The 22,596-nt window shown below is 37.7% G+C and overlaps 4 protein-coding genes and 2 long non-coding RNA genes across 9 annotated transcripts; 2 read left to right on the plus strand and 4 right to left on the minus strand.

The window, feature by feature from the left end:
• Positions 1 to 275: 275 nt before the first annotated feature.
• LOC130691210 (uncharacterized) lies at positions 276 to 2,945 on the plus strand. 2 transcript variants are annotated; one of them, XM_059497558.1, is made up of 2 exons: positions 276 to 1,754; positions 1,796 to 2,945. In XM_059497558.1, exons 1-2 carry the CDS (start codon positions 332 to 334, stop codon positions 2,599 to 2,601), a joined length of 2,229 nt encoding a protein of 742 aa, XP_059353541.1. In that variant the 5' UTR covers positions 276 to 331; the 3' UTR covers positions 2,602 to 2,945. The 2 variants fall into 2 exon arrangements, with proteins under 2 accessions (XP_059353541.1, XP_057370099.1); XM_057514116.2 differs by having other exon boundaries at positions 284 to 1,754; positions 1,811 to 2,945.
• A 268-nt stretch (positions 2,946 to 3,213) lies between these two features.
• On the plus strand, positions 3,214 to 6,080 carry LOC130691330 (F-box only protein 21-like). 2 transcript variants are annotated; one of them, XM_057514259.2, is made up of 9 exons: positions 3,214 to 3,398; positions 3,460 to 3,690; positions 3,766 to 4,174; positions 4,249 to 4,403; positions 4,491 to 4,824; positions 4,887 to 4,967; positions 5,034 to 5,286; positions 5,382 to 5,478; positions 5,932 to 6,080. In XM_057514259.2, exons 1-9 carry the CDS (start codon positions 3,238 to 3,240, stop codon positions 5,957 to 5,959), a joined length of 1,749 nt encoding a protein of 582 aa, XP_057370242.1. In that variant the 5' UTR covers positions 3,214 to 3,237; the 3' UTR covers positions 5,960 to 6,080. The 2 variants fall into 2 exon arrangements, with proteins under 2 accessions (XP_057370242.1, XP_057370240.1); XM_057514257.2 differs by lacking the exon at positions 5,932 to 6,080 and having other exon boundaries at positions 5,382 to 5,701.
• A 5,043-nt stretch (positions 6,081 to 11,123) lies between these two features.
• LOC132088370 (uncharacterized) lies at positions 11,124 to 11,639 on the minus strand. The gene is made up of 3 exons (XR_009421883.1): positions 11,567 to 11,639; positions 11,376 to 11,487; positions 11,124 to 11,267 (listed from the first exon to the last, which is right to left on the minus strand). It is a non-coding gene; the product is annotated as an uncharacterized LOC132088370 (long non-coding RNA).
• Positions 11,640 to 17,271: 5,632 nt separating this feature from the next.
• On the minus strand, positions 17,272 to 18,234 carry LOC130691535 (uncharacterized). Its single transcript, XR_009421538.1, has 5 exons — positions 18,122 to 18,234; positions 17,993 to 18,063; positions 17,742 to 17,935; positions 17,501 to 17,677; positions 17,272 to 17,444 (listed from the first exon to the last, which is right to left on the minus strand). It is a non-coding gene; the product is annotated as an uncharacterized LOC130691535 (long non-coding RNA).
• Positions 18,235 to 18,992: 758 nt separating this feature from the next.
• Positions 18,993 to 19,974, minus strand: LOC130690996 (UPF0598 protein CG30010-like). Its single transcript, XM_057513891.2, has 3 exons — positions 19,707 to 19,974; positions 19,588 to 19,636; positions 18,993 to 19,511 (listed from the first exon to the last, which is right to left on the minus strand). The coding sequence occupies exons 1-3, from the start codon at positions 19,842 to 19,844 to the stop codon at positions 19,078 to 19,080; spliced, it is 621 nt and encodes a 206-aa protein (XP_057369874.1). The 5' UTR covers positions 19,845 to 19,974; the 3' UTR covers positions 18,993 to 19,077.
• Positions 19,791 to 22,319, minus strand: LOC130690992 (WD repeat-containing protein 37-like). 2 transcript variants are annotated; one of them, XM_057513883.2, is made up of 8 exons: positions 21,758 to 22,319; positions 21,553 to 21,675; positions 21,309 to 21,497; positions 21,070 to 21,242; positions 20,735 to 21,002; positions 20,522 to 20,660; positions 20,209 to 20,455; positions 19,791 to 20,144 (listed from the first exon to the last, which is right to left on the minus strand). In XM_057513883.2, the coding sequence occupies exons 1-8, from the start codon at positions 21,990 to 21,992 to the stop codon at positions 20,010 to 20,012; spliced, it is 1,509 nt and encodes a 502-aa protein (XP_057369866.1). In that variant the 5' UTR covers positions 21,993 to 22,319; the 3' UTR covers positions 19,791 to 20,009. The 2 variants fall into 2 exon arrangements, with proteins under 2 accessions (XP_057369866.1, XP_057369869.1); XM_057513886.2 differs by having other exon boundaries at positions 21,553 to 21,670; positions 21,758 to 21,885.
• Between the last annotated feature and the right edge of the window lie 277 nt (positions 22,320 to 22,596).

The raw sequence follows: 22,596 nt of genomic DNA on the forward strand, positions 1-22,596 counted from the left end.
AAGCTTCAAACACCTCGTGGAACGAGCTCAGCTTAAACTTTCAACAACTTGCAAAAAATTTAAAATTCAGAATCCTCTACAGTTCCCTTCTGATATGCCACCTTATAAGTTAGCTAGTTGCTTAGCTCAAGGAACTTGTCCATGAATGTGTTTGTTGAGATAATTTTTTGTTGTAATCTCTTTTCAACAGTCGTCGTAAGACATCACCACAAAATCCCCCCCACAATATAGGTTTGCCAACCACCGTCAGTTTTCTTGCTGTATTCCTAATCTTATATTTAAGCAATCAATTCTAAACCTGAGTAATTTCTTGACATTTTATTTAGGAAAAATGCGTGTGACCAACGGTGTAGCTGTCCAACAACAGCTGTTCAATCCCGATAACGATATACTGACGTCAATGCGGCTTTTATCTGGTGCTTTAAACGAATATATTCAAGAACGTCGTCCATCTGAAGGTGTCGATAAGACAAAGGTTCTGTTCCATCAACTTGTGGATGTTATGCTGGCCAAGTGGTCGACGTATTTCGTACCGGGAAATTCGTCAAAATACAAGAAAGTTTTCCAGCGAGCTCTCGGGATTCAACCCCAGTTGGCACAACTTGATGAAGAATCTTTCGACATTAATCGTCATCAACATGACTTAGAATGTTTAGCTAGAATGGCTTCTTCGATTAAGCGTAAAGATATCGAACAAGAAATTCGCATGCGGCTACCTCATCAACCTCCAATACAAAATGCTACTATGATTAATTTGAACAGGAAAGAAGGCTGGATCAAGTTGGAAGAAGAAGGAAAGCATTACTTTGAAATGAATGAATGGAAATTAGCTCTGGTTCGATTTAGTCAAGCAATTGGTTTAAATTCTGAAAAAGGAATTCTTTACTCTTGTCGAGCGAAATGTGAACTTCATTTATCAAAATTTCAATTGGCGTTAGAAGATGCTCAAGATGCCGTTGAGCTCGATCCAAAGTGCGAGGAATACAGACGTCTTTTGTCGGAGGTATCTTCTGGATTCATACCATGTCAACCAATAACATCAAAGCAGACCGACTTCTACCAATTGGGTCGTGACTATTTTTACGGCGATAATGGATTTGTTCAAGATCATATCGAAGCGGAGAAACACCTCAGAAAAGCTGCTGCAGCTTGTCATATAAACGCCAGTTTGTTGCTAGCGAAACTATTATTGAGAAAAGAGAGATCTTGTGAAGCATTTCCTCTTCTCCAATTTACTGCTGAGAAAGGTATGGTTGAAGCTCAGTACCTATTCGGGCGCCAGTTGATATATGGCGATGGATGCACTCGACATGAACCATTAGCCAAAAAATGGCTCTTTAAGGCCTGTGCCCAAGGTTTTAAACCGAAGAACATGAGGACCGTTAGATGGGTCGATGTGATTGTGAGACAAGCCGAATCTTTGGCTCAATTTGAGTGGGCGAACAGTATCAACAGCAAAGGAATCAGCCTTCATAAAAGACTTGCACGATTCACATCTCATACTCGCTTTGAGTTTGATGAATTCGATGAACTTCTTAAATCCGCCATCCAATTTAATACTCGTTATCCGGCAAAAGAAGCAATCTCATTGTTGAAGCCGGATATTGAAGTGTGGATGCCCATGATGATGAAAAGAGCTAAAAATCATTCATTTCAAGCCCAATCTTTTTTTCTTGCTCATGGACTTATCATGGAAGCACAAAAATTGCTGCTTAGCAATCAGACTGTGCAATCACTGAAAATGCTGCGAGAAGGTAAATGATATCACTCCTATATTTTATCTTACTCATTTTAGCTTGCTCTTTTACAGCTAGCAGACAATGGGATTATCCCATCATTGATACCTCAATGTTTGCAGATGCAGCGGAAGAAATGCTGAAGAATAATGAAGCCAATGCTGAAGCCTATCATGTGTTAATCAGCTCAGACAGATGTTTATCCATTGAAAACAAACTTTGGTTGGCTGTTCAGTGCGTTAAGCTTGATCCATCTGTTCCCGATTTCCATCACTCCTTGGCCCGCGTGTATGGCGATATGGGAGACTACCGAAGAGCTCTACGCTCCATTGATGTAGCTCTGCAGATGTTTGTGCATTCAGACTGGTTGTACGATCGGGCACATCTACTTCGATTGAGCAAGGCTAAACCGGATTCGGAAGTCGTTAATGCCTATGTGAAATATCTTTCTTGTAGTCCTCCTGATGCCGTTCACATTCCCGATGCTTATTATTGTATAGCCTTAGCTCGTTACGCAATGTCTCATTTAAAAGAATTCACTGTCGCTTTGAAAAATGGTCAAAAAGCGGAGAGTTCCGAAATTCGCTTACCGTGTTTTCGGGCTGTCAAGAAGAATGGTTATGTTATCAAACAAGTTCCTAAACAGGATGTGAAGACTAATTCACAATCGGATGGTAAGAAAAAGAAAAAAATTTTCGAAATTCTGTGTGTTGTATGTTCCAAGGGAAACCCTTTACACTTTTGCCCGTTTTGCCATAACTGGACATGTGGGAATGATGAGCAAAATACGTCGGCTGCGATGCACGACTGTCAAGCGAGTCACATTGCCTGTCACAAGTCAATCGCCTCTGCCAGCTCGGAATAATTTTAGAACTCAACACGTTCTAGTGACTGTTTACCTTTCTTTAACGTACTGCGTTTGAGTTTCTTCTTTGAATCGTTTTAAGTGTGCCAGACTTGGTCTGTAGTATGAATGTTGCAAACATTCTTGTCATTTAAATCTCAGAGCTGTTGCTGCTTGCCTATCCATATTTTCAGCAACTTGGATAATGGAATTATTTTTGTGACTGCGTACAAACCATTCTCGTTCAAGTGTTAATAGTGACATTATTAACTGTGCCAAGCTTTGGCAGCTACCAACTCTTTATCTTTCCTGTAATCTTATAACCCAGTTAAACTTGTTGTCCAAATAGAGGTAAATAGTTTGGACTGTGTTTTTATTATTTTCCAGGGAGCAGTACGTTTATTCGTTCCAGTTATTTCAAAATAGATTTTTTGTTTTGTTTCATACAAGATAGCAATAAATTAGTTAGCTATTTTTTTTTTGATAATATTAGATAATGAACTAGCGATTAACGATATCTTGCTAATTTAAATATTTGAAATTTAAATTAAACGTTCGAGATCTGGCAACGTAAAGCATTCCGCATAACAGACAAATTCGAAACCCAGAGATTCAGTTCGTTCAATGCTCGGGTGCCATGCCATACATTCTCCTGAAATGAGTCTCAATCAATTACCCGAAGAAATTTTAATACGCCACATACTTTCATATGCAGAAATTACTATTTTCGATTTGCAGAGTTTGATGTTTTCCTGCCATACTTTATATCGTTTTATTCGAAATTCGAACGAGTTGTGGAGACTGAAGTTCAGTACAAGGTGATTAATCTTAGCATAGAATGCAACTTTTCCTGTACAATGGATATCTTGCTTTTTCTAGATGGCCTCAAATTCCAATTCAATGCCAAGAGAGAAATGAAAGGATTTGGTATGAAAGGGTAGCTCTTGCAATAAAAGCAGCCAAAGAAGTTAACAACACACTGCAAGAAATGTCTTTTCAGTGTTACCCTTTAAACCAGAGTCCTTTGAGTGCAGCAGATAAGTTGATTACGGGTCAACATCCCATTCCTGAATGTGTCCAACATGAACTTGAGCTTATGGCTAGTACCATGTAAGTATCTTTAGTTGTTTAACCGTTACATGGCAGTATTATTATTTAAGCAAGCATTATTTGGTTATCAATTAGCAATGAAAATTTGACAACACAATACTATGCCAGGGATGTCTTAACCAAAGTCAAAAGCCGTGTGATAGAACATAAATTACAAGATTTGATGGCACGACCGGAATCCCAGAAATCCCTAGTAGAAGGTGCTGCACTGATTTCCCAGTGGTTTGAGCTGGGCATGCTTAAACAAACCAGTCGAAGTGACATAAGACGAGCCATTGATGACCTCACCGAAAGAGTAAAGAAGCTTACCATTTCTACGGTGTGTGATGCAAAATTTTCATTTCCAACCGCCGAAGCATGTGATTCATTGGAAAAAGCCAAAGAAATCCTCGACGTGATTCATCTGGTTATGTTTCGTGAAATAGGCTTTAAACTATCTCCTATTTACGGGTTGTCTCTCGATCATTATTGCTCCATCGCAGAGGTACAGTACGTTTGGTTTATTTATTCCTACGTTCATTGAAATAGCTGTATTGTTTCTTGTATTTTACATACTAGGTGCTTGAAACGAAGCGTGGCTGTCATATGCTTATAACAATAATCTTCCAGGAAGTTGCCAGGAAACTTGGTGTTCCATTACAAATTGTAATTTATGGAGAACGTTCATTTCACGGAGAAAGGAATTTACTTCTACGATGGAGCAAATATCCAGGGTAATACATTTCTTTCTTTAAAATTAATTACATTTGACCAGTGGGAAAAAACTCAATTATTCTGTTTAAACACTATTGTTTGAAAAGGGAAGTGGATGCAGACAGAATCTACTACATTGACGTTTGTGCCGAAATATACGAGTCTTTAAAGCCGTGCCATTGTTATCAAGCCGCCATGGGTCAACCAGCTTCCTCAGCTCAGCAAGTGTTTCAGCAAATGATGAGCACAATGTTAGAACAATTGCGGAATCATTGGGGATCGTTTCTCAACTTTACTGGCAAAGGAAGAGACAACGATAGTAGACTCCTCATTCGACTTGCTATTATTATTTCACCTCAAGAAAGGAATTTAGTCCTAGAATATGCAAACCTCTGCTTAGCTTTAAACCTCCAGATGGACGACGCAGCTCAACTCCTTCAGGTATGTGCACTTATGTAATCAACTTAAAAACCCTATCATTAATTTTATTGTTTTTAAAAAAGTCTGTGGGGCTTCAGGGTCATCAGATGATTAAGAAGTGCACGGAAAAGGTGTGGAGACAACAAATATTAATCATTGCGGCGGTAAAAAATCTATATTATCTTGACTAGCTTTTGCGAAATGTTTAACTCTATTTTAATTTCTGTCAGAAATTTGTTTGTAACCGGCCTCCAACATTAAAATATGCAGTCGGCCTCATCATGGAATTTAAATCAATGCCCGTATTTTACACCAACCACAGCCAACCTTGCGTCATTGTTTCGTGGAGCCCAAATTTCCAAAAAGCCGGTCAATGGAAGACTGTTAGAAGAAGGAAGGCGAAGAGCGTTCAGCATCAGGCATACTACCACATTTTGATAAAAAATGCCCCCAGTGGTTTTATCGGATTAAACGTTGCTGAAGGTAAGCTTATCTCATTACACGGCTCACGGTGCTATTATTAAAGAAATCGTAATGTATTCCGTCTGCGTTACCTTTTTCTCCCAATTGATTTTTAGAAACTTTGGAGCTTCATCATGATCCCGATCTCGCTCACGAGCAGCTGGGATCTGATTTCATAGGCAACGGATACTTTGAACGATTCGACGGCCGCAGGTACGTCCCTAACGCGGAATTGATAGCGAGATTTCCTGAGGATGAGAAAGTTGTTATAGATTTAATTGCGCAATGACTCGTCTAACTTTGACCTAGTCTTATTGACCTAACTTTTTCGTTATCTAGTCGCATTTAAAAACGCATTTTTGCAAAATTTATTTAATTATTAAATCTCAAATTTCGTATATTTATCATATTTCGTAAAGTTATTTTTTGAATGATACAACCAACCGAATAAATTCATATGACATGTGAAATAAACGTTCGTAGATTGATTAAATTATTAATCCGACTGCAGTTTCCGCCAGGAGGAGAATGTCGACTTAAATGTTTGTAGCCAAGATGATTGCCATTGGTATATCGCGGGTAATTATCGCTTTTTTGATTTTTTCTTCTTTTCTATGTTTTCCGTGGTTTTCGTTGTTACTCTTGCACACAAATTTGCCGACTAAGCTCTTACAATCGGCTATGCAACAAATAGAATAATCAAGAGGAAGAGATTCGCAAAAGAAAATAAGAAGAGGCAGTCGAAAGATAATTTTTTACCGCAAGATATTGTTTCAGTAAAAAAATTGTTAGACGATTTTATGTATAGGCATCGATAAAATGGTAGTATTTAAATCTGTTTTGTATTTTCAAGTGCTCAACGTAAGAAAAAAATGCAAATAAAAATTATGAAAGAAATTACTATATTCGTCTCACCTCAACCGACAATTTCACTACTGTTTTAATATACAGACACGACATGGTTGGCCAATTTAAAAAGGATTATTAATCCGACTGCAGTTTCCCTCAGGAGGAGAATGTCGACTTAAATGTTTGTGGCCGAAATGGTTGCCATTCTGGTGATTCATTTTCATTCTATGATTTGCATACAATTCTGAAATGATATCGAGCCAAATTTGAGATTTGGCCAAAAATAAGATATAGGCATAATAATAGGCCGAAAAAATCAGCCCGGCCTTGTGTTTTTGACGTTTAGTTAAAAAACTATAAGGCCAATTGAAAAATAAATGTGATTTTCGTGATTAGCATTCAATTCTAAATCGAAATCATGAATCCTTTAGCCAAAAATGAAAAAGTGAGAAGGCTATAGCCTTCTCACTTTTGTCAAAATCGGCCAAAAATAAAATCTCTTGGAATTCGATGAAAATCACACAATATAATCAAAATTTAACGCTCATTCAAAAAAAGCCATTCGTTTTCTTTTCAAGTTAGCCGTTTTTGAATTACACCGAATATTCGTGCAAAAATAAAAAAGTCGGGCTTATATTGTTGTAACTGTTGCCCTCTGTTGTCTGTTTCAAGTGCTGCCATCTTGTGTTTGATTTATTACCATGCTTGTCTCCCTTAGAGACCTTTCCTTAGAGACCTCCCTTAGAGACCTTTCCACCCCTAGAGGTTAGGTCGAACCTTAGTCGACCTCTGGCCTCTCTTTTATTCAGACTGAGAGTCGGGATTTGGCTCGATGTCCGATAGGACGCTAATAGTGGGCTCTGCTATTAGCTGGCCGCCCTCGCGTAAGTCCTTCAGAAGGAGCTCTGCAAGACTGCTGGCTTCCCTTCGCGTATAGTGTATGTGTATTTGTAAATAGTATATGTTGTGTGTATTTTGTATTCCTTTGTTGTAATGTCTTTGTCTGTGTATGAGTAAATGAAAAAACCGTAACAATATATGTAGTCGGGTTTATTTAGTCGGGCTTAAAAATTTTTCCTGCAAAAACCGGCATTCGTCGGTATACGTTGAAAATCACAGGATATACTCAAAATTGAATGCTGATACCGATAAAATTGTTATTTTATTCATTCAGACAACCATTTCGGAAATACGCCGAATATGCAGCATCGCGCTAGCGCTGTAGCGTACTGGCGCCCTAGCATAAGGTCATAATATTTATGTCGGAAAATAAACGCGACAAAGTAAGCCCGACTTTTCCACCAATCAATTTAGTTTTCCATCGGGAAACGGCGACTGTGAATAGAAGTTGTCTAAAATAACGTAGATGAAATGGCGCACTTCTCATTCTCGAGAGAAACAAAAACAAAACAAAAATAGTGTAATAACGTATACGTAAACTAACCAAAAATTATGTTATAGTCAACCTTATGGCAATCCGTTTTACCCAAAATAAAAATGAAAAATATTGGCCTTTTTTCTGTTTTACTGCTATCGCCATCTACCGGTCACATTTCTAGTTAATTCTCTACATACACTGACCGAAAAAAAATTTTAAGCCCGACTAAATAAGTCCAACTAAATAAGCCCGACTTTTCTCGGTCGGGCTTAAATTTTTTTTCTGAAAAAACTGACACTCATCGGAATTATCTGAATATCACAGGGTATCCTTAAAATTGAATGCTGATTCCGAATAAGTTGATATTTTTTTAATGAAGTTAATTGTTTTTGAAATACACCGAGTATTTCACGCAATGCTAGCGCGCCAGTACGGTACAGCGCTAGTGCGATGCTTATTTTGTCGGGCTTATTTTAAAACCTGGCCAAACAGTATTTCCATTAGATGGCGGTGCAGATTCATCAGCCTCTAGCGTGTGAAATGGAACTATTGTTATTTTTTGTTGTCATGTGATTCTCATTATTTACTTTGTTTTTACGTTGACAACGTGTATTTGAGTTTCCCTCGTCTGAACGGTATCGTTATTTCTGTTTTTTTTTTTTTTTGTTTTTACCTCCACCCCTATATCGATGTGCAAATATTGCACTGCTTCATTACCGAAACGAAATGTCAGCCGTTGCACTTGGGCTTAGCATGAGGTAATATTAACATACTTTTGGAAAACCAGGTCTCATGTTGTATCATTCTGGGTAAAGCCAGTGTTACAAGCAGAACTGTGCATGATATTTGGTGAAAATCGATGGTTTTTGTGTTTACAACCAAAAGCCAATTTTCAGGATTATTAAGATGATAATTTACTACTTTTACATTTGCAACATGTTAATCTTATTCTTCTTTTGTTAGTAAACATATCCAGTAGTGGAGTTGCAAGTAACAGATGGGTTCTGTTGTGTACTTTGCACATGTCGTGGTTTGTTGCATGATTTTATTACTTTGTGAATCAATTGTAACTTATTTACGAGACATTCTTGGAGATGTGGTATTTGCTAATATTCTGCAAGAATAGGATCACCCATTTACTTCTGTCTGGTAATAACCATATCTGTTCACCTATCCCCTTAATTCTGATGACTACAAAATTAAGGGGATGGTTTTAAAACATTTGCTTCGATTATTATGTGTGTGGTAGTGATTTGAAGTGGTATACAGGTCGTACCTGAAACCTGAACTTTAAGAACTTTGAAAGGCCATGTTATGTTCATTTACTATAGTTTACATTTGAAACTACGCAGATCTTTTGTAAGTTGTGAAGGAGAACATAGTTCATTTTTTACATTTTCGAAATTTTAACTTTCAGTACAACTTCCGGTTTGAAAATGCCTAATAACTCACTATCTGTTGGTCTGAATGAAAAAAGAACCACATTTTCGTAATCCTCGTGAAATTTGGGGTCGAATGCATGTGTCAGTAGGAAATACCCGAAAATCGTCAAAAATCGCAAATTTCCCTGAACTATAGTTCAGGAAAAACCACGATTTTGGCCAAATTGGACTTTTCGCCAAAAACAGGTCAAAATAGGTCAGACACACCCTAAATTTTACGAGGATCACGAAAATCATATTCGTTTTGTTGTGGGCCCAGTATTTCTGGAGATATAGGCTACTTCCGGTCACTTCCGGTAAATTTTTTTTCAACTTCGCAAAAACTAAAAAATGAACATTAATATGCCAAACACTTTAAGCATTTCGATCATATATGAAATGGTGTAGAAGCTTCTTTCGTGCTTGTTTTGTTATTTTACTGTTGGTTGATCGCGCGAATTGATATACTTTTGACTCTACTTCGTTAACAGAGACTACTAGCATTATGTATCACGCTAATGGGAAGGTATACCTGGTAAATATAGATCATAGCATGAAGATATACCACATACTATTATTATAACCTTATCACGCACGGCCATCTGATGTATAGTCAGGTTGAAAAATAAGCCCGACTTCTTGTTTTACGTTATGCTGTATCGTATTAGCACGGTACAGGAAATTAAATAATATTAATAGCTCTGAGGTAGAGCGTCTGACTACGGGAATCGAGAATCAAGAGTTCGAGTCACGTCTGGATCCAATGTGCCAGAGGATTGAATTACGGTTGCCACTGTAGACAATATTTCTTTGTACGAAAAATGAATCACTCTATTGTATTTATAGGTGACATTCCGAGACGGAAATATTAAATTGCGTTGGGACGCACAACAATATTATTACAAGTGCAAATAGATTTCCTTCAAAAGACATGGAAAAATAGTTATTTAATTTACAAGACTCATGGCTCTATGGTTGAGCATCGGCGTCGCACGTCAGAGATCAAGGGTTCAGTCCCCTAGAGAGTCAAAATGAAAATAAATATGTGTACCTCAAAATGTCAAATCTGATATACAATGTATGTATACTATTCAATATCAGTAATGCACATAAAGTTGTAGAATCTCCATGAAGTGAGATTAAAGTGCATCGTTCCATAATCTGTCTAACAACGAAATATAGTCCCATGATTGGGAATAGCAAAAACTGAAAATGTAATGTATACGTCCATAAATTGACATAGCGACATCAATAAGGAAATGTATGTGTAATAAATAAGGAAATGTGAACAGTGCAGTGCAACAGCACGACAGTAAAAAAGACAATATCTGTAAATATTTTTTTGTAAAGAATTTGTATTGACAGTATTCGGCACAATTTAAAGACTTGCAACTTTGAAAGGCAAAATAGCCGATTTCAAAGTTGCTGTCAACCAAGGTAGGGGGAGACACTACCTCAGTTTGACTCACCGGGGAGATTACCCGGTGCGTGGCTAAGAGAAGCCGGAAGAAGAGCGAAGGTTGCGGACAAGCTTTTACGTGAGCGATTAACTGTTAATTCGGATTTTTGGGTAGCCCCATAGCCCTCCAATGATATCATCGGACCATGAGGACCCCCACGTCCCCTTTCCAGACAGCGCACTCACAACCGTTACTGCTGATCACAGTAGGGGCATGACCCCCTACGGGCTTATTAAAAATCAAAGGGAAACGGGGCCACAGAAAAGAAGGGAGCCCAGATATACACTTCAATTTATATAAATTTTAATACTTTGTTTTCCGGCCGCAGCAACGACTGAAGGTAATGGGCAGGAAGCATTTTTCAAAAATTCCTTCGGGCTTCCAACCGTTATCATTATGAAATTTGGTTCGACTAGATACCTCTTTTGATTCAGTATGATTCTTAACCTATTTAAAGAAAACGAAACATGAATCAATTTTTAAACGTTTGCCTATCAATATATATTCAATAAGGATCGGTGCAATCCTTCTTTACCTCTTGTTTTGGTGAACTACTGGTATTAACTGTATTCAGCTAATGGTTTGACAGACATAGTGCATGCTTGGATGGTAAGTTGACGGGCAGCGAAGAAACTAATCATTAAGCGACTACCTATTTTCTAATACCTATGCAAAAAACACAATAAATGGCATTTTAATTAGTTATAATCATGGGTTTCCAGGCACAAAAAAAGACAGACTTACTGGCTGAGACGGTTCAAAACGTTCCAACTTCTTTCAGGACCCCTGCATCAGAATGACAGACTGAGGATGAGTTCGGAAGTCGCGAATTGAGATAGCCAATTTCGGTAATATACTTGATCTCTTTCATACTAGGCATGTAATCTAAATTTTCTGTACAATGTACAACAAAAAACAAAGCAGTAAAATAATTCTGTATAAAAAATTACTAAATTGCATTTTGTTACACCTATTTGGCTTTGTAAAGTGATACTAACTTACAACATAGTCCTGTGAAGTTGGTCACCGGGCATGACAAGCAATACATCTTCGATATAAGCTGAAGCAGTCTGATTCAAGAATGCTTAGGTTGTCCAAACACACTGCATAGTGACTGATGGAACAGCAGAAAATCAGGATGTAGATTAATTGATTTTCCAGAAATAAGTACCGTTGACGTTTGAAATTCTGACCAACTGTTTTTGCTGTTCACATTTTTCAAAATGTTGAGCACATACTTAAGGCCACCATAGCACAGAATTTTTTTCCAGTTTTGCAAACATACCATCACAGCATCTATGAGGAACAGGAGAGGTTAAAGTTTTCTTTCTTTAAAAATCTATTTATTTCATAACATACCACGATAAGCTCTTCTTTTGTAATGGGCAGCCCTCTCTAAGTACTTGCATAAGTAATGCTTCAATACTTAGAACAGCTGAAACAAGCAGTTGTGATAAAAAAAAGTATCAGCACCACTGGCAAGAATACAAGCATGAAGACTTGTTATGGACAATATCTACAATTGGTACAAATGACAGATGGGGTGAAACTACAATATGATGAACTAAACTGAACCTTCCTCATTGATGTGTCAATCTATAGAAGGATTTAAATCTTTCTTAATGAGACATGCAGGATACTGTTTAATATTTTAGTAAAGATGGTACCAAATGCTGAGTTACTAGAAATTTTGCCCGGAAAATCTCCAACTGACATGTGAAACATAAATCAGCTGTTCTGCATTTGCAAATCCAGTGTTCAAGTAACCATATTATCCAATCCATGTCTGCCATGTCTTGGTGTCACATAGAACATCGTAAAAATTGTTTTAAAAAAAGAATATATTTTTTTTTCGATAGTGAGTTTTATTAATATCTAAATAACGAAAGTCATATGTATACTCACAGATGTATCATTTTCAATCCAAAGAAGTCTTGTTTTTTTCTTAAGCAAACTTTTTTGTGAAGAAATGAAGAGTTTCTACTGGCATTACTCATTTTCACCGAAGGAAGTCCTTGCAAACACACCATATTAGGAGCAGCGCGACGAAGCAGAAATATTAGGTCAATGTATATAGAGAATTAACTAAAAATCTGACCGTTAGATGGCGATAGCAGAAAAACAGAAAAAACGCTTATATTTTTTTTAGGGGGGGGGGGTAAAACGGATTGCCATATATATACGTTATTATATGGCAATCCGTTTTACATAAAAAAAAAAAAAAAATGGCGGAAAAAAAAATAAAAAATCGCACTTTTTTCTTTTTTTCCGACACGTAGCCATCTACCGCTCAGACTCGCTATTACTGGCGTAGACAATTTCAGTCCATTGGATGCCATTCGCAGTTAGTTCAGTAGCGTGGATGGAGAATAACGCGTGGCTGGAGGAACAATTGAAAAATGGATAAGATAATACAACAAAAGGATGGTAAGTATAAACATTATTATATTTGTTTTGAATTATTAATTATTGTTTATTAGATCAACTTATGGACCTGCAGGCTCAATTATTGCAACAGCACAAAATATTAGATAACAGCAAAGCTAAGGATGGTAAGGCCTAATACATCATGATTCTATTTATTTGCTTTTATTCATTTGTGTTTTGTAGCTCAAAGTTTGAGTCTACAAGCTCAGCTAGGGGAAAAGAACAAATTGGAACGGAACAGTTTCCAAACAGTGAAGGAGGTTTTTCCAAATTCAAATCTAACTGAACATGAGGATGAATTGGCATTAGGCGAACACAGTCAGGTACCTAAACTTTTCAAATAAGAATTCAAAATAAGTATAGAATTTTAACAAACAAGTATTTATTGTTTAGTTATTCAGTCTACCACCTGACAGTGTGTTAAATTTAAATTCTGTTAGTGCTGCACAAAAAGAATCGTTAGTAATAAGCCCATGCAGTGAAGGAAGTGAACAATTGTGGGACCGTATTTGGGCCGAAAATGGGTGTGGTACGGAAACCAAGATATGGCACCAGTTCAACATGAAACATGGATTAGGTACTTTTTGGTTTTATGTCTATTGAAAAAGTATTTTTAATGCTATTATTTTGCATTCACAGAATTTAATGGGGGATCAAATCAAGTCTGGAAGTGTTACAGGATGCAAGAGTCAGCCTACAGATGAAAAAACACAGAAAGTGCATTACCATTAAGGTGAGGTAAAGTAATAGAGTATGCACATTGTCTAATGAGAAGTACCATCTTGTGTTAATAAATCCAGTACAACAGCAATCCTTTATAGTTCTGTCACAGCTAGAAACCTCAAATAATTCTGCTTCTCTGTCTAAAGAACAACTTCTCCTTTACGTTCAGAGTGTTGGGGAAACTGGGTACTTAAATGGCCCTAAAGATGTTTTAATTTTGCTGCCATTGCAGAGATGAACATCATACATGGACTCTTTAGGTATGAAAGGATTTTTCTTCAAATAATTTTGAATTTGTGACGAAGAATTTCTCCTCCTTTTTGCCAACCAGGTCTAATCTACCAAAAAAAAATTTATCCAATAGGAAAGGATTTTCATGTACTGGGAACACAACTATCAACAATGCAACATTGTACAGGTGCTAGTTTATCATTCAAGAGCCTTATACAATGATATTAATCTGCAATTTGTATGTCCTTCCCCAAGCTTCCACCAGAAGTTGAATCTATGAGTCATGTAAGTTACATGATCAACAGTTGATATGTTTAACGGTGTTGTTTTTCTTTTCTCAATATAGGTTAATAGTAACATTGGATCTGAAAAAATTCTTGGTTGGGGCAAGACACTGAATAAATTGTATTGATTGGATGGATGACATGACATTTCTGTACTTAATTCGGATTCCCCAGACGGTATTTGATATTAAAAAAATTGAAGTGCATATCTGGGCTCCCTTCTTTTCTGAAGCCCCGTTTCCCCTTGACTCGTAATAAGCCCGTAGGGGGTCATGCCCCTACTGTACGGTATATATAAAAACAACATATACCGAGGTTTGGAGGGCTCTGGCCGGAAAGGGGACGTGGGGTGCCGCTTAGTCCGATGATGTGTTCACGGAGGGCGATGTGGCTACCCACAAATCCGAACTAAAGGTTAATCGCTCCTGTAAAAATGTTCCAAATCTTCAGCTCTTCTTCCGGCTTCTCTTAGCCAACCACCGGGTAATCTCCCCGGTGGGTCAACAAGGCAGTGTCTCCCCCTGCCTGGGTTGACGACAACTTTTGAAAGGGCTATTGTGCCTTTTTAAAGTTGCAAAAATAATTGTAATGTGCAGAGAATTGTCAATAAAAATTTTTTTATAAAATATTTTATCCAAAATTTGTTTCTTTCATTGTCTGTGTTAGCCGTGTTCACACATTACATTTATCAACTTTTTTTTTTCTTCGCATTATTTGTTTTCGTCACCTTTGATGGTAAGCATTGTTTCCATTGGTTTATCGTTTATATGTTAGTATTCTATTATTATCCAGGGATCGAACCCTGGATGTTCGGCATACCGCGCCGATGCTCTACCAATGAGCCATGAATCATATGATGTCAAGTTGGCTTTTTTCTAGTTACTTGTGGACTTGCATTTACACTTAGAATAAAAAGGAAATGCAATTCTGCAATATACTCTTCTACATTTATTCTACTTCATTTTTACACATCTACTGAGGTTTGATCCCAGGGTAACAGGTATCGCAACTGAAGGCTCTACCACAGAGTTATGAACCTTATATAAGAAATAGAAAGATAAACATATATTTGTGAAAGACTGCATAAACATCCTAGACGATAACATATAATATGCGATAATAAAACATTTAGATATATCTCGTGGCTCAATGTTAGAGCATCGGCGTTGCACGCTGAATGTCTGGGGATCGGTTCCCATACGGGTAAACAAAGTACAAAATTGCTTCAAAAAATATCCAGATATTACATGTTGTTCCTTGAATCTAAGTGGAAAAATTCAAAGAGTGTAATAAACAATAATTGAATACTTACAGATAAACGATAAACCAATGGAAACAATGCTTACCATCAAAGGTGACAAAAACAAATAATGCGAAGAAAAAAAAAAAAGTTGATAAATGTAATGTGTGAACACGGCTAACACAGACAATGAAAGAAACAAATTTTGGATAAAATATTTTATAAAAAAATTTTTATTGACAATTCTCTGCACATTACAATTATTTTTGCAACTTTAAAAAGGCACAATAGCCCTTTCAAAAGTTGCCGTCAACCCAGGCAGGGGGAGACACTGCCTTGTTGACCCACCGGGGAGATTACCCGGTGATTGGCTAAGAGAAGCCGGAAGAAGAGCTGAAGATTTGGAACATTTTTACAGGAGCGATTAACCTTTAGTTCGGATTTGTGGGTAGCCACATCGCCCTCCGTGAACACATCATCGGACTAAGCGGCACCCCACGTCCCCTTTCCGGCCAGAGCCCTCCAAACCTCGGTATATGTTGTTTTTATATATACCGTACAGTAGGGGCATGACCCCCTACGGGCTTATTACGAGTCAAGGGGAAACGGGGCTACGGAAAGGAAGGGAGCCCAGATATGCACTTCAATTTATGAAAAATTTAATACCGTTTTTAAACGAGAATCTGAATGAAGTATGGAAATTCCATGTAGTGTATCCAAACATAATAATTTATTCAGGACCTTGCCCCAAACAAGAAACCTTTTCAGATCAAAATTTATTGTTCATCTATAATAAGACAGTAAAACACCATTAGGCATAAAAACTCTTAATTCATATATATAGTTCATACCTTACATGATTCGTGAGTTGATTGCGAGCATATTCTTCTGTCAGAAGCTTCAGAAGAGACATTTACGTTTTTCGTTTACGCTCACCATGGATGCTTGTAGACTAAACATTTAAAGTTAAGACACTTTGCCCAATTCCAACAGTTCTGATTCTTACTTGTAAGTTGTTATTGCACGAGAATGCAGCGGCGAAATCCGCGGTCTTTTTGCTGTTGACAAAAAGGATAGTCTTGGCACCACCGAGATCTTGTAAAACTTCGATCAGCTTAGCTCTCTTATCTCTTTTCGGGCGCTGAAAAAAAAAAAACAGCTGTTCAACACCCGGATTGGTGCCATCGACAATGCCTGTTGTGACGAATATGTAGTCTTCCATGTACGTCGCAGCCAGCTCTTGCACTTCATCTGGGAATGTAGCCGAAAACATACAAACGCGACGGATTCCTTACAGAGAAACAAATAGTATTACATCAATCAAATCTCATACTCAAAAGCCATCGAGGACATACTTTCGGATGCATCGTTGGATGATTGACAATTTTTTTCAACATTGGGACCGAAACCCATATCAAGCATTCGATCAGCTTCGTCCAAAATTTAAAACCTGACTCCCAAGAAGTCAAATACTTCACGGTCGAGAAAATCATTGAATCGCACCGCGGTCGCGACAAAAATATTGCACCCAGCTTGAAGATTTGACCGCTGATGGCTCGTGAGAGTTCCTCCATATGTAATCACAGACTTTAAAACCTAACTGTAGGAGAATTTACACGTCTCGCGGTGAATTTGAATGGCCAATTCACGAGTGGGTGCGACAATTACAACTTCTGGCTTTTGCCCCATGGCATGAGACGCACCAACAACACTTTGTTCTAACAATATGTTCATAACCGGTACCAAGTACGCCGCCTACATGAAAAAATGTAAAATTTTAGATGACTTAATCAACGAATATCACGAAGGGTTTGTTGAGTATCTTAGATGCAATTGGACCTTTTAGTAGTCGCAATCACCGGCGTGCCCACTCAACATTACTTTTACTTCAACTTACCCAGTTCATACCCGCCCATTCGAATCAAGTCAGTACGAGGGCATCAAGGTTTCAAAATTACACAGCGTTAATTAGTTGGATTACCGTTTTCCGGAGCCCGTGACCACACAAGCAATTAAACCTCTTTTGGCAAGAATAACTACAACGGAAGCTTTCTGAACAGGTGTTGGTTTTATGTAGCCAGAATTCTTAATGTTTTGAAGTAGTAGTTGACGCAGGCCGGCTTCTTCGAATGATGTTATGTATTGAAGTACATCTTTTCCTGTAGCCTAGAGCAAACACAATAGATATTTTTTTAAAAATACAGTTTCGAGAAATGGCTTACATGGAGGACGACTTTATCAAAATTGTTAAAGCGTCCCACATAGACAATGCCCTTAAACAGTTCCTTTTCATCACATGTCACAGCTTCTGGAATGTATTGCTCATGTGGCTTTCCATCTTCCGTCAATTCACTGAAGAGATTCGGGCAGCCTTTCGAGGTGTGGTCAGCTTCACTACACTAGGAGTAAAACAATGAACACTGGAACATAAAATAGTTTTGTGAAGATATAATTGGTGTTTACATCGTAACAGTTGCTGCCACCAATGCTTCCTCCTTGAGGAAAATCCCTTGCTATATTGCCCTCTTCTTCATTAAAAATGAGCACTAAAAATTATGTTTTTTTTTTTTTCTGTTTATGTCATGGGAGGTACGACTTCCACCACCGCCGCGACCCTCTTGTGGACAATCCTTCGAGAAATGTCCCCCTTCCCCATACTATAAAAAGCACCAAGAAGTTAAGTTCGAACACATGTTTCGATATTTTCATCTTACTTTGTGACGTCAGCGGACCACTACCGCCGCCCCCACCAGCTTGTGGACACTCTGGCAAAATGTCTTTCACACTGTTAAACAAAACCATAGTTTAAAGTAATCACACTAGGAATACAAGAAAACACTTACCTTGTGACCCTGGACAGAAAAAATGTAGAACAGAATGAAACAAATAAGATTATATAGAGAGGTCAAGAAGTAAAATGTAGCGAGGACGGTCTATCTAGCGAGTAAAGGTAGACAGCAGACTACACGCGTTAAGCCAATCTAAAAATATGCCTGAAAAAAAAACTGTCCGAGGAGCCACGGTTTAAGGCGCCTCTTGTGGACGCAAAAGTCATTACGAGAAATTTTATCCGCCACAAACTAAATGTTTTTAAACATTTAAAGTACTTATCCAAATGAAAATTTAACTTAAGAAAATTTATATGTTTGAGTAATATAAAGACATTATTATGTATTATTTTCACATTGCAACAACCAATAATGACTTTATATTACTCAAACATATTATTTATACCTAAAACAAGCAATTATTCTCATTGCTATTAGAATTACATTCATTATAATTGCTGCAGCACAAAATGGAAAGTTAATAGTTAATAGTAATAATAATGAAGTTAAGTAAGTAGAATATAACAAAATAATTATTGTATAGTTATATTTTAATGAAATAAAGTTATTAATTTAAAAAATTATATATTTATATGGCTAGAATTCGTAAATTTGTATTTAGAAAATTAAGTAGGAATCTGGCCGATAGATGGCCATAGCTGTAAAAAAGAAAAAAAAGGCCGAAATTTTTTTTTTTTTTTTTGGTAAAACGGATTGCCATAACTTAACGTATTTTTACGGCTACTGTTATTCTGACAAACAAAGACTAAATTTATTTTCGGAGAAAATGATGAAATTATTTTTTTAAAGCTTAATGTGTTTCGTATGTTTATAATACTATCCACCTTAAACACATTTATGCGGAAAACCAGTGCGCGAATAATGATTTAAAAAATAAACAAAGACATTGTATTTCAGACTATGGTTTTGATTTCAATGAAACTTATGGACTATTGGGTGATGAGTGTTAGCTACTCTGGTCTTCCAAGATCAATCATATTTCTTTTCAAGCTGCTATCCAATTCATAACATAAATTTTGCATGCTAAAATGAGTTGGGTGGCCATTATCTCCAAATGTAAACCCATGACTCAATTCAATTGCAAGACTAGATTTGATTAAACCAATACCATGGAGTTTCTCTGGACCAGGATGGTAAATTCTACCGCTAGATCCCATGAACAATTTGGTGGGTTGGAAATCAAAAACTAGATTGTTAGTGAAATTGCAACGGAGTACTAGCTTTCCTTTAACAACTTCAAGTGCTGTATAAACCATGGGTAAATCATCACAACGGATATAATTCCTCTCCCTTCCACAAAGAGAAAGATAGGGAAATTCCTTTTGGTAGCATTCTGTGTCATTAATTCTCAATCTTTCAAAGAAAAAATTCAAAAATTTCAGCTCTGCATGATTTGAAAATGAAATAAAACAAAAATTAATAAAAACCAGTTAGTAAACGTAAAAAAATATTGTTCAAACCTTTGAAACATGAAGTGAAATTCTTAATTCGTGCATCATCCATGAAGAGCTTTTAAGGACGAACAACTTCGGTTACATAATAACTAAATTAGATTTCTTAGGTAGTCTTCGCATATTACCATTCCTTGGTGATCGATGTAATAGAAATATTCTCGTATTCCTGGTTTAGGAGATTGCCCTTGGATATATTGGAAAACACAAGGTTGATGGACACATCTTTGTATTAGACTTCCTAGCACCCTCATTTTAGTAAACATTTTCAGACGACATCTGGTGCTAATTTCTCTAAGTTAGATTTACACGAAACATCAAAACAGAAAAAAATAAGCTTTTTAGTTCTTTAAATAATGCAACAATGTTACCAAGAAAACTTTTATTAAAGAGTTATGTTAATCGCTCAATGCGAACTTCGATGAGCTTCTTCAATCTTTAAATTCCTTATTTGGTTGAACATTCCAACCGTAAACCATCCGATCGAATCCGCAAGTAAAGAGATTGCAACGAGTGTTGATGTTCTCTTCCCCCCATGCAGTGGCACAGACCATACGTCGATGACCCTAGAACAGGGACTTAAAATTAAAGAAATTGCACTCTTTCAAAAAAAAATATAACGGATCATACCGTGCGATTGCTCCGCGGAAGGCGAGCGAGTCTCTGGCCGTTGAGATCAAAGAGAAGTACATTACGGTTGTCTAGAGGGACAGCGATAACATTGGACGGCGAAACAGAGACCTTGTTTACAGGGCTTTCGCAGCGAATAGAGGCCAGTGGGGAACGCATGTTGCGCAGATCCCATACCTTAGCGGTCCGATCATCCGATCCCGAAACTACCTTATCTTCTCGTGTAAAAGTTACACATGTTACAACCCTGCAATACGATTACAACAAACTCGTTGGTAAATAAGGTATATAAAAAAAAAATTGTTTGTCATACTCCGAATGTCCTTGAAATACTGAGACTGAATGTATTGGGTCGCGGAAATCCCAAAGACGGAATGTTGTGTCCTTTGACGCAGTGACAACCAGTCGCTGGATCGGGTGCGCTGAAGTATGAGTAAGTTCTTGGTCATGTCCTAGATTCGAAGATATGGGAAAGAGTTCATAGAGTACGCAAAAAAAACTTGCATAACACTATTCACGTTTTTACCGACAAGCTGATGGAGGAGCTCTCCCGTTGTTACATCCCAAATATTTGCAGTACGGTCCCAGGAGGCCGTGACAGCTTGATCGCCGCCGGCAATCCAGTCAGCTGCAATCACGGCATTCGTGTGACCGACCAATTCGCAAACAGGAGTACGTAAGGTCGCCCAAGGACCAAGCGGAAGTGTGTAATCCTCATCTGCTGGCCCTAGGTTATCCTCCCTTTCGGATGTTTCCACTTCTTCTTCCGAAGAGAGCCCCTTTTGCTGCGAATACTATTCAACTACGCATTAATACCGTAATACTATATCTAGTAACAGATAAGCCACAGCAATTCGATACCATCTGTTCGGGTGAAATTGCTGCCTGCCACAAGTGGCATGTCTGATCACCCGATGCCGTCATAACGAGATCCTTGGTAGGATGAAACCTCATGGAATTTACTGAACCTTTATGCCCTTGATACTGAAGTAGGCAACGGCTAGACTCTGTACTCCAAATGCAAGCTGTTCCATCTGTTGAAACCATAATTTTTTACATTTTATTCTGATACTTTATACTTATTAACAATTTTAAGAAACCTGCTGAAGCAGATCCAACTAGTGGGAAAGTTTTTGAAGTAGTCACATCCCATACTCCATCTCTGTGACCACGAAATTGGCGTGACAGGGCACAAGTGATGGCTGGGGCTTTGAAACTGGAAACAATCCTGCTTGTTTGTGCTTTTAATCTATGGCTTGGTTTCATTTTCTGAGCACTACCTGTGCTAGCTACAGTTATTTAATAATTAGATACTGACACTAATATGTTTGCAAGAATACCTACATTTCTGTTTTAGCAAATTTCGGGTGAAGAAGGAATCAAAATCTGTTTGATCTAGGCCACCTCTATCTCCTACAACCCCATCCCTATCAGTACGTTCACTGAGAGAATCAACCTTTTCCTGCACTTTATCCAGATGAAGAAACAGATAACTTTTAGTGTCCCTACATGGAATGTGCTTCATAAAGTATTTGTAATCTGTACTTACATAGCAGGTTCTCAGAGTAGAGTGCTTCAAACTCCCTTTCAATCTGATTAAAGAGGCCATATAGCCTGCTGCGAAACGCTGGTGGTAGAATAGAAACAGGATCAGCGCCTTCCATGGTATCAGTTCGACCAAACGAAAGCGATAGAAATCCTGCGCCAAAATCATCACCTCCCGAGGGTCGAGGAGTGCCAGGCATACGGATTCTCCTTGTTTTGGGCGGCTTCGATGAAGCCATGATGAAAATTCACAATTCTTGCGTATAACTTCGGTACTCTAAAAAGAATGAGTTACTCCTTACTATATGTAAACAACAGAGAACAGCAACACAATCGTCACAAAATCATTAGTTTGACGACTAACAGCTGATTCTGGGTACGTTACAGAACCGTTCGTGATGAGGTTTGGCAACCTCGAGTTCGGATTTGCTGAATTTAATTGTTATTGACGTCAATACTCAACAGGGTGGAACCTTGTTTGTTAGCTAGTGACGCAAGTTCTGGATCGCTTCCAATCCTCCTACTTTATATGGACGCGCAAGGCAAAGGAAAGCTTCTGCTAATCCTTTTATAACTGAAAGCAATAAAACAAAAACAAAACAAACAAACAAAATTTAAAAAAAAATAAAGACAACTGACATGACTGATTGTCACGAGAAGCGTTTCCTACCAAGTATTTCAATGCACAAACAAGATGTGGTGTTTCTTTGTTGCAGAGACAATATACGTATAAAATGACGAGTTATTTATACGTGTAATACGAAAAGGGAAGTATGTTATGAATGGCAATGCCAATCTAAATGGGTTTTGCAACGAATTTTTCCCGGGTAATACCGTTTTCAG

Source organism: Daphnia carinata, chromosome 1 (assembly GCF_022539665.2).
Source record: "Daphnia carinata strain CSIRO-1 chromosome 1, CSIRO_AGI_Dcar_HiC_V3, whole genome shotgun sequence".
NCBI lineage: Eukaryota > Metazoa > Arthropoda > Branchiopoda > Diplostraca > Daphniidae > Daphnia > Daphnia carinata.

Bases quoted from the DNA above. Each gene is read 5' to 3' on its own strand.
- LOC130691210 (XM_059497558.1), top strand. From the start codon at position 332: ATGCGTGTGACCAACGGTGTAGCTGTCCAACAACAGCTGTTCAATCCC. The intron at 1,755-1,795 runs GTAAATGATATC...TACTCATTTTAG, and splicing joins ACTGAAAATGCTGCGAGAAG to CTTGCTCTTTTACAGCTAGC.
- LOC130691330 (XM_057514257.2), top strand. From the start codon at position 3,238: ATGAGTCTCAATCAATTACCCGAAGAAATTTTAATACGCCACATACTT. The intron at 4,825-4,886 runs GTATGTGCACTT...TTTTTAAAAAAG, and splicing joins ACGCAGCTCAACTCCTTCAG to TCTGTGGGGCTTCAGGGTCA. The intron at 5,287-5,381 runs GTAAGCTTATCT...ATTGATTTTTAG, and splicing joins CGGATTAAACGTTGCTGAAG to AAACTTTGGAGCTTCATCAT.
- LOC130690996 (XM_057513891.2), bottom strand. From the start codon at position 19,844: ATGTTTACTAAAATGAGGGTGCTAGGAAGTCTAATACAAAGATGTGTC. The intron at 19,637-19,706 runs GTAATATGCGAA...CGTCCTTAAAAG, and splicing joins ACATCGATCACCAAGGAATG to CTCTTCATGGATGATGCACG. The intron at 19,512-19,587 runs GTTTGAACAATA...CAAATCATGCAG, and splicing joins TTTCACTTCATGTTTCAAAG to AGCTGAAATTTTTGAATTTT.
- LOC130690992 (XM_057513883.2), bottom strand. From the start codon at position 21,992: ATGGCTTCATCGAAGCCGCCCAAAACAAGGAGAATCCGTATGCCTGGC. The intron at 21,676-21,757 runs GTAAGTACAGAT...ATCTGGATAAAG, and splicing joins CTACTCTGAGAACCTGCTAT to TGCAGGAAAAGGTTGATTCT. The intron at 21,498-21,552 runs GTAGGTATTCTT...AAATAACTGTAG, and splicing joins AAATTTGCTAAAACAGAAAT to CTAGCACAGGTAGTGCTCAG.